At 35.4% G+C, this 10846-nt stretch overlaps 1 protein-coding gene across 1 annotated transcript; it reads right to left on the bottom strand.

Annotated features, from left to right (window-relative positions):
- Nucleotides 1-1681, bottom strand: LOC106413725 (gibberellin 20 oxidase 2). Its single transcript, XM_013854469.3, has 3 exons — nt 891-1681; nt 373-694; nt 1-300 (listed from the first exon to the last, which is right to left on the bottom strand). The coding sequence occupies exons 1-3, from the start codon at nt 1433-1435 to the stop codon at nt 34-36; spliced, it is 1134 nt and encodes a 377-aa protein (XP_013709923.2). The 5' UTR covers nt 1436-1681; the 3' UTR covers nt 1-33.
- Nucleotides 1682-10846: the final 9165 nt, after the last annotated feature.

Here is a 10846-nt window from a genome sequence, read left to right as displayed (position 1 = left end):
ATAAAGACAAGATTTCGATAGTAATTTGGTTTCTTAGATGAGATTTTTGTTGGCGATGACCCAGTTTGAAAAGGAATCAAGAGTGTTTTCATCTGCTCTGTAATGCTTTTGAGTAAACTCAAGGAACATAGGCCAAGTGAAATCAGGGTATCTCCTTGGTGTCTTGTCCAAAATCTCACTTGGTGGCTTCACAACTTTGTCTCTCTTCGGACACAAGAAGAACGCCATCGATTTCCTTGCACTCTCTCTGTTGACAACCGCTCTATGCAAACAACTCTTGAATATCCCGTTCGATAGAGCCTACAAAACCAAAGTATATTTAACATATCATTTCTGCATGAGTAACGAAAATGTGTTCACTCTTTTAGTTACCATGAAAGTGTCACCGATATTGACGACAAAAGCCTTGGGATTGGGGGGAATGGATCGCCATTGATTGTCAACAAAGACTTGAAGGCCATTTACATGATCTTGGTGAAGGATGGTCAAAGAGCTTGGATCACAATGAGGCCCTGTACCTAATGTAAGATCTGGTGTCTGGCAAGGAGGGTAATGATTTAGCCTCATTATCGAATCATTCTCTTCGAAAAACCCTCTAAAATAGTCGCGGTTTACGCCTAAACTTAGCCCCAGAAGCTCCATGATCTTTAGAGACAGAGAGCTCATGGCTTCACAGTACTCTTGGTATACATTCCTGTGAACATAACCGTGAAATCATAAGCAAAACCGATCAAATTATCTCCGGTTTAATAATTTCGGTATAAGAAACCGGTTTGTTAAAGTAAGATTAGAAAACAGAGGAAATAATTTATGGGAAAAACAGAGGAAATAATGACATATTAGGGTTTTGCTCTGTTTGGTGTTTCTTTTTTCTATTTTAGGACACATACCCAAATTGCTCGAATTCTTGTCCTAGTGTACAGGAGAAGTAATCCTGAACGGTTCGTGATCCATTATTCTCGTTGGAGAACCGGAAAGAGAGTGTTTCCTTCCATGGGAGCTTGGTGGAAAATCTTCCAGTGAAGCTACTGGCGTAGCCACTGCTCTCACCGAGTTTTCTCTGAGCTCTCTGTTTTCCGGCTAGAGGCATGTCGAAGAAACTTCCCATGAGACGGTGAGCGTCTGATATGAGGGACTCGCTGACTCCATGATTGACAACGAGAAAGAAACCATGTTTGGTGCAAGCTTCTGCAATGAGTCTAGAAGCCTCTAGAGTTGAGTCTTGGCTCGAGAGATCGATGAAAGGCACGTTGAGCACGGGAATGTCAATGGAAGGTTTCTCTTCGTCTGGCCAAATGAATTGGTTTGGGATTTGAGATTGGAGGTTAAGAAGAGAAGGGTTGAAAACTATTGGAGGAGTTTGATCGTTTTCAAAACTTTGTTTTGGTTCTTGTTCTTTCTCTGCCGGAGATGCTGTTGTGCAAATTATCGCCATTTTTGGGAGAGTTTTTGTTTTGTCTTGTTCTGAGTTTAAATGAATGAAAATTTGTAGTGGGAGTGAGTATTGTTGAGGAGATGGGGGAACAAAGGGTCCTTCAAGTCTTTATATAAGCAAGTTAGTGTACATTTGTTTTTCTTTTTCTTATTAATATTTTAGTTCCATTTTTCTCCATCTTTTTGTATTGAAGGGCTTTGCCACATGGGATTTCATAATAATCTATTTTATCAGGTAAATATAATTGTAGTGTCATCAAATTTTGCATGTAACTCAAGTTTTGGTTTCAATCAAAACGACAAAGAAAACTAGACGACAATTAATCCCTAAATTAAATGTGTGTTTGTTCATGTGCTTGGTATTCATGCATGTTGGATTCAATCTTGATCTTATATAATACATTCTTATCGGAATCTTTAATCATTTCAGAAAAATACAGTAATGAAATTTGTCAAATGAGTGTATAGACTACCACAGTTTAAAGTAATGTGTGACCGTTTAACTTTCAAAGATTTAAACTATATCTTACAAAACAAATAGTTAGATTGTAGTTTCATTTTTCACCAATGAGGAAAAATATTTAATTTACATTTAGAAAGGAAATAATTAAGCCTTTCTTCAAAAAAAGAAGAAGGAAATTTAAGAAATGAAACTACGTTAATACATAACAACTATTAATGTCTCTGAGGCTGGAACCACATATTAGAATAGGTTCACATAGAGATCCGGTTCATCTAAAGTCCATCTGAAACAAGCAATTTTTATAATATTCATGATCCCATTGGTCGAGGTCCAATTATCTTGTATATTTTGGGCTATCTCAAGTTCGAGGTACGAACTCTAGAACAACGAAGATCAAATAGGACTAAGTCTAAGCAAGGTCGACTCAGTTTAACGCCGGTTCAAGATCTGAGGAGCTGGGTGTGCATCTGAAATATGCGAAGTAATTGAACTCGATTGAAAATGTAAAAAGAATAATTCAAGATTAAGAGAAGACACTCACTTACTTTCACACATTTGTTTTTTAATACAAACATACTTTCACACATAGTTAAACATTTTACACTCTACATGTTTGTCTCAAAAAATTAGATCGAAAGATCATTTTTTAATCCTTTACTTCATTATAAGTATTAGAAAATATTATCCTCGTTATTTCATCCAGTTACAGATATTTTATTGTGGGTCATTATCTCCCACACAACCGTTGGAAAAAGTTTACATTCATTATAGCATAACAAGCTCATTCTATATTAAATCATTATTTGGATGATACGGGGATCTTTTTTTTGTTTTGTTAAAGAATTTAATTCGTTTCTAATACGTACATAATCATATTTTATTTATTTATACGTAATCTTGAAATGGTTTTACGTTCAGTCCATTCTGTAGTGCATACGCTCTCTCTCTCTTTTTGAACGGGTACATACTCTAGAATAAATTCATATTTGACCACTACAAATTTCACAGTATAGATGCATCCTGAATTCTTCACACCTGAAACAAAAAAACACTCGTTGAAGAGAGAAAAGAGAGAGAGAAACCAGATCTCAGTTTGGGTCCGGCGTACGGCCGGCGCGTGAGCGTGCGTGCCGTCGCCGGAGCCCTTTTCTTTTTTATAAGTTGTCCCCTTTCGCTCCTTCTTCGCAGTTCCGTCATCGACCGCCTTGTCGGAGCTCTGGTACCGCAACCATCCTCATCGGTGGCTCAGCTTCTGGAGTAACGACGCGAGCGATTGGAGGTTCCCGACGGAGATGGAGTGGCTTGCATGTTTAGGTAGTGTGTTCCGGGAGATGGAGGCTTCCCTAGCTCCATCGATGCCGGCCTTTTGCGGGAGGTGAAAGCTTTCTCAGTTTCACCGTCGCCGCTCTAGCTTCCGGGAAGGAGAGGCTCAGTCAGATCTGTCTTCGCCGGCTTTTGGTCACGGAGAGTGGAGGCTTCTAAAGTTCCGCGCTGCCGTCTTGAAACCCGAGGTCCTTTGGGTTGTGGTGTCTAGCTTGAGGTGTGAGAAGTACGGTTTGCTTCTGGTAGCGGTTCTCGGCTCGCCTGTTTAGGGTTTGTTGTGGTTCATAGTCGGAGGAGATCTCGTTAGTTCGATGGATCTCTCCGGCGAGAAGACAGAGCGGAGTAGAGTGGTTATGGTTACGCCGGTGGCTCTTCAGGTTCTGAGCTCCGGTGAAACGAGGTTGTCGGTGGTAAGTTTCGGCGGCTGTGCGAAGGGGGTGAGATCAAGTTGAGGCGGGTGACGCGTGGCATGCTGATGGCCTAGATTCTTACACGTGTGCAATTCCCAGCCTCCTTGTCGTGACCCGAGGGCAAGCTGTTCGGGTTAAATGTTTGGGCTTTTGGGCCGTCTACTTTTCTTGGGCTTCGGCCGTTATTGCTGTAGCCCATTTCGTTTGTGGGTCGTTTTTTTTGTTAGCTCTTTGTGTAATTGAGTTTCGGACGTCTGGGCTTGGCCCGTTGGATTAATTTAAACAACACCTTGGCGGAAAAAAAAAAAGATGCATCCTCTGGAATCTATTTTGGCTTCAGTCCAACAAACAAATTGCATGGGAATAAGAACTTACTGTGTATTTTAATCACACAAAAACAGTGTTGTTTTAAGCGCAAACAAGTAATTTAAATCAGTGGATTGTTTTGGTGGCGTCTGTTTTTATAGTTGGCAGGAAGAAGAGGTTCCCGAGGTTGTGTTTTGGCTTTATTAGGAGAAGTTTTAATTCAACATACTTATTTACTTTCTCGTCTTGCATAGTTTTAACATTTTCAATTTACACTTCTCTAGTTGTTTGTCTATTTTCTATTGGATCTCACAGAAAATGGAAATATGAGACATAATTGAGTTTGAATCCAAACACAAGTAAATAACTTTGCGCTGGTGTTATAACACTTAAATGGTAACACTGGGGTCAGATTGCAAACCCCACGACCTGCGGGATCTCCTTCTCTAATGCCCACTCGTTCATGGTTGGTTCGATCATTTTTTTTGTTTTTGAGAATTAAGTTCGATCAATTTCGACTTTTAAGTCCATTTAATTATACTTTATCATAACTAACATTTATGTTTCTTTTTGCATTTCACTAACATTAATGTTTGTACCTAATTCCTAACTATATCATTAATTTTGAAAATTTATGTGTAAGCCAAAACATCTTATCATAATAATTATGTATAAACTCCAAAAATTTATTAGAATATATATTATTTTCTTTCAGAAAACGGTATGTAAAAATTAAAAATATATTCTTATACTCATACCTTGTCTCTTTTGTCAATATATAATACCAATACAATTTTTAACTTTTTGGATTTAAGAGCACCATTACTAGAGATTTCTCCTATGTTCCCTCACATTAAAAATAAAAATAAAATAGTGTAAAAGTAGAAAAAAAGAGGTTGAAGAGGTTCTCGTATGAGAGACTCTTATTGCATGTATGAAAAAATAATTTTCTACATGTCATTTGCTTAGTAGCTTAATTATTTAAAAGAAAAATGAGTATATAACTAAATATTAATATTTTCATTTTCTTTTGAAAGACTCTTAAGAGTTTTCCCATTACTGATAATCTAATACTTCAACTTCAAGATTAAGTTACTGATCTTTTCAGTTACAAGATACCTGGAGCTGGTGTATTATATTATTACAAACGTGGTAAACCATTATAATTATAAGAGAGCTGGTTTGATATGTTACATAGTGACTATGAATAGTTTATTTTATTTTTGTTAGTACTATTTAGTGGAATGGGCTCGAACCCAACAAAAACTTATTAGAAGAAATAAGTTTTATAAAACTCAATCAAGATTATCTTATATCTTTTGTTAAAATTTAACATTTATTGATGAACAAAAAAACTCATCTACAAATATCAATGATATATGAGATAATAATAAATTTTCAAATATTATGTTAACTAAAATAAAAGAAATAAAAAGTCTTAAAATTAAAACTCCCTCTATTTTTTTTTTGAAAAAGTGTCATTTTAACATTTTTTTTTTACACAAAATGTCATTTTATAATTCTAATACAACTTTCAGTCTAGTATTAATTATAAATTAATTTATTTTATAAATAATTTTATTTATCTAAAATACTATTGATTGAATATGTATTACTATTGATTGAATATGTGTAATCAATAAAAACTTAAATGCATTTTAATTATTTGCTTAATCAGTGTGAAAAATGTCAAATTGACATTTTTTCGAGACGGAGGGAGTATACACCAACATACAAGCTTAGTTTTTTTTTAACATACAAGCTTAGTTAATTGGCTGAATGACCATTTTGGGGAAAATATTAGTTTTGTGGTAAGAAAGGTAGAGAGAGATAGAAAGGAAAAGTAAGAGAGGGAGAAGAAAATGGTTACTTAGTGAAATATAGTTTTTTTTGGTTATATACTCCAATTTCTCTAGTTAAATATATAAATTTTAATTATTAATTCTTTGTTTTTAAAATTCAAAACTGGACCAAATCCGGACTGAAGACATATCTGAACCGGAACGAGGAAGTGTGTCAACATGCTATATTTTGACGATATTAAAATTCTACCATAACAAAGTTGAACGTAGATGGCTCCACATCCCAGTCTTCTTAGTATTGTCAGTGGCTCTTTCCGGTGTGGCGCGCATCCCAGTGCTGTGGCCTCCAGTTGGTTTGGTCATGGTAGTGTTGGCCGAACTAAAGCTTATTTGCAGGTCTTTAAGCTGATCAGGTTCACGTGCAGCGGCCGTTCCCTTCCTGACTTTTTGCTTACCGCTCTTGGTATTGAGGTCTTTGTGTCACTATGCTAACGTCCGGTTTGGCGCCTTTGGAACTTGTACAGTGGGTGATGGAGCGTTTTTCAAATGGTATGTGTTCTATCTCCTTTATTCGATTGCGTCTGCGAGTTAAAGAGGTGAAGGTTATAAGTTTTGAGGAGATCATCAAGATCTAGTTACTCCAGAGGCGACACAAGAACTCCCGGCATCCGAAGTAACGAGGAGAATCTCACTTTCTTGTGATCATCGTTGACGGCTGAGAACAGAAATCGATTTCTATGGTTTACAAAAAGCAGATTAGCGGAATGTGCTGGGTTTAGTGGGTGGACGAAGCTAGTTATTGTAATAAGTAGACTTAGATACTTTTGTTTGAATCGAGCTTGTAACCGGAACTATTTCTCGTTTTAACGGTTTGATTTATAATATAATTTTCAAAAAAAAAAAGGTTGAACGCAGATGTATGAGGAAAAGCAGAATCGGTAACGTAGAGTATTTTTACCACGTGTTTTTGTTTGTCCAAACTTAGGATCAAATGCTCTAGTGACCCACATGGTTTTGAAAAATTCTCTCGTGACCCAACCATAATTCCTATTAATATTACATTAAAATTTAAATACAAAAGAGGTGCAAATAACAAAAAAACCAAAAGACATCAACTTATTTACGACCCGTGCCATTACTATCCTACCCGACTCTTAACCCGACCCAACCCCGACTGAAAACCTAAATCCCCACCATCGTCTCCTTCGACTTTTACATATTCCAGTTGTACTTGAAATACAACTCCCGTCAACTCCCCTACTTTCTCCACACCTTCACGATCAGAACTCTGTCTCTATCTCAATCGGACTTCTCGATTTATCTCTCTGTCACGAAGATGCCACCTACAATCAGAAGAACTAATAACAAGAAGGAATCTCCACCGCCGAAGAAGACCATCGAACCAGCAAAGAAGAAGTGAGATAGGCCATCTCTGGTAGAAGAACACGGAAGAGACAATAGTGGTTTGACATCTCAACCCAGTAAGCGGCTGTGGCGGAACCATAACCCTAAAAGTCTGCGACGCAATCTGGGTGCTTCTCCTACTCCGGCAGACCCTACTCAGGCTGCTTCTCCTACTCACTCCGACAGTGAGTCAACACAGTCAGAAGAGGCGGCGGGGTCACAAGTACCTCCAACGGCGAACACACAAGACCCTCCGGTTACACCTCTTTCCAGGTCTTCCACTAGGAGGGGGACACCTTCTTCGGAACAAAGAAACTAGGTCGAATCACGTGGACGCTCGCACATCTCAAGAACATAATGCTACACATGTAAAAATAAACTTGAATTCAGTTTTTGTAATATGATACAACTAGGATATATATTGTATATAGTTATTCTAGTAGATTTAGTTGTACTTAAGAAAAGTGTGCCTACTACAACTAAAATAAGTTTAACTAATATTACTAATACAACTATGAAATATAAAATTTTGTAACTGGTACAACTACTTAAAGTTTAACTCTAAGTAGAACATGTCAATCGTGTATTACTCATATTTCTAATACAACTGGAATATGTAAAACATGTATCACTTGTACAACTAGTACTTATCTAACTAGTATTATTTGTACAATTAAATGTTAACTAGTATTATTTGTACAACTGTTATATGTATAACTTATATTACTCGTACAACTATGACATATTTAACTATAACTGTAAAACTTCTTTTACTCGTACAATTACTATTTATCTAACTAATAATAATTGTACAACTGTTATATGTATAACTTGTAGAACATATGTAACTATTATAATTTGTACAACTATTTTGTGTATTACTTGTATATCTCGTACAACTATAACATATCTAGCTATAAGTAGAACATATCTAACTAATATAACTTGTACAACTGCTCTATGTATTTTTTGTATAACTCATACAACTATAACCTATTTTAGTATAATACTTGCAATACTCGTACAACTACAACTCTAATAGAACTTGTAATACTCGTATTAATAGTATAACTTGCATATGTATAACTTATGTTACTCATACAACTAGCACTTGTGTAATAAGTATAACTTGTATAACTAGTACAAATCCTTAGTTTTCCAATTATATTAATGTTATATTTTTTTGTGCTTGGTGAGCAGATGGCTGGAGGAGCAATCGAACCACACAGGTTTTACTTCCAACTGGTCGAGTACGAGAAGCCCTATAAGCTCTCCTCAAGGTGTCATCAACATCATTTCATCAAGTTGATTAAAGATTCTGATGCATCTGAAAAGAAGTGGTTTCACGGGCTCCCATAGTTCAACATCTGAAAAGAAGGCGAGAATGATGGCGAGAATGATCCTGAGCATCTGGAAAAGGTTGACACTAATAAAAAGGCCACGAAGGAGGGTGAGAATGAGCTTGAAGTTATGGCAGCAAATGCCGAGAAGGTTAAGAAGGAAGCTGCAGAGGAAGTGAATGAAGATGTTGAAGATTCACCGGAGGATGGAGAGGCCTTGACAAGGCCGAAGAGGTTGGCAAAGCCTAACTAGTATAACCAGGTTAGGTATGGCCAAATTACTCTGACATGTACAACTGGTACAACTTGACAAAGGAAGGTACAACCATCACGTTTAGAATGTGCAGCACATTTAAAACGTGATAAACAACTAAAACATGATAAACGAAATAACATGTAGTTGTACGAGTATTCTAGTTGTACAATCGTATATATAGTTGTACCAGGTTTTAAGTTGTACAACTTTGTACATAGTTGTATTTTGGTTGAATATTTGAAAATTTTAGTTGTGCCACATATTAAATATATATACTTCAGTTGTACAACTCTCATTTACTTAAATACATATGCGCACATGCAATTGAATCATTATTTTAAATATATATATTTGGTGTATGTTTTTAAAAAATATAGTGAACAAACTAGTAAACAAACCCTTAAAGTATAAGCTAGATCTTGGAAACTTATACCATTGTGTAATAATTGCAAAAACAAATTTGGTAAAATTTCAAATAAATAGGATTGACCATTCTAAAGACCTTCCAACTGGTCTAGTCTATTGTTATTTTCCTATGAAAAGCCATATATAACTAATAAAACTGAAACATGTAGTAGTATTACAACAATAATAGTACAACTGGTTCGACTACATTAGTAGTATTATTAACATTTTACTGTGGCAATGATTTTATATATGATTTTCTATAGGCATTACACATAATTGGAAAATATTTTAATGTTATCAAAAGAAATATAGTTGCTTGAAGAAAATGAAAGCCTAAAAGACACAAAATTAAAAGAACAGCAGAATAATACGATCAGTATAAATAGTACAACTAGTATAACTACGAGAACAAATGTATGATTGGTTTAACCGGTATAACTACGTTCTTTTAATAATACGTAGTTGTATCAAATTTTAAGTTGAACAAATTTGTATATAATTGCATTTTGGCAATGAAATTGAAAAAGTTAGTTGTACCACATAAAAAGTAAATATACCCTAGTTGTACTACTACTATATGTTTATCTATCTGATATCACATATAATCGAATCATTAAGTTTGTTAAAATGCATTCAGTGTATGTTTTTCAGAAATATAGTGGACAAACAAGTAAACAAACCTTTAAAGTATAAGGTGAAAAATGGAAAGTTATGAAATAATGTAATAATTGTCAAAAAATATTAAAAAATTAAAAGTTAGGATATACCATTATAAACACACCAATTTGGTCAGTTTATTGTTTTTTTTTCATATGGAAAATCAAATGAAAATTTAAAATTTCTATAATGAAGAAGTTAAACCCGTAGTACTAGTATTACATGTCTGGTATATACTATGAAGTTGTACCAATTAAACCAGTATTACATGTCTAGTATTTGAGTTGTATGTTTAGTTATATGAATTGTACCAGCTTACCATCTTCTATAACCCACTCCTAAGTAATTTCATGATTTTTCTTATTATGCAGTTAGTTTTTTTTTTGAACATTTTAAATTGTATTTAGGTGTAATATATTGTATTTATTTGTGCATTTGTAGCTAACATGGTTTAAAGTGCATAATTGAAAAGTTCAATTTGAAAACAGAAAAAAAATCGTGTCAATTAGAAAGTTTGGGCTAAAATGAAGAGAAATAAAACATTTGAGGACCAAAACACAAATAATGAAAAGTTGGTTTCCCCCACCAGATTCGATTGAATCGCTCATCCATGGTTGATTGAGATCTGCTCAATCCATCGTCATCTATGATTGACTGAAATCAAAGCTTGGCGGAGTCGGCGGTGAGGGTCTAAGGTCACGGCGATGATGGCAACTTAGTGGAGTTGGCGGAACTCGCTTACGTGTTATAGAACACAATGTTGGTGGAGGTTGGTGCAATAGACAATCATGCGATTGAAATTTGAAAAGGAGAAGATGGTCGCGACTTACTGAGAACACTGGAGACACTGCGTGCTGCCGTCAAAGTTGATGACCGGAGACGTCGCGTGCTGCCGGAGAACATACGAACAGAAGTCGGCGAAGTTGAAAGGATCCAATTTCTTTTTTTTTTAATTTTGTTTTAATTAATTGTTGGAAAGATAAAAAAATAAAACAAAAAGAATAAATTCATTAAGGGTAAATTGGATATTTCATTCAAAGAGG

Source organism: Brassica napus, chromosome A2 (genome assembly GCF_020379485.1).
Source record: "Brassica napus cultivar Da-Ae chromosome A2, Da-Ae, whole genome shotgun sequence".
NCBI lineage: Eukaryota > Viridiplantae > Streptophyta > Magnoliopsida > Brassicales > Brassicaceae > Brassica > Brassica napus.
This window is presented reverse-complemented; position numbering and strand designations above follow the sequence as displayed.

What these genes read in the sequence shown, in the direction of transcription:
- LOC106413725 (XM_013854469.3), bottom strand. Translation starts at nt 1,435, where the DNA reads ATGGCGATAATTTGCACAACAGCATCTCCGGCAGAGAAAGAACAAGAA. An exon ending in CAAGAATTCGAGCAATTTGG is followed by an intron (nt 695 to 890) that starts GTATGTGTCCTA and finishes TTATGTTCACAG; the next exon opens with GAATGTATACCAAGAGTACT. An exon ending in ATATCGGTGACACTTTCATG is followed by an intron (nt 301 to 372) that starts GTAACTAAAAGA and finishes TTGGTTTTGTAG; the next exon opens with GCTCTATCGAACGGGATATT.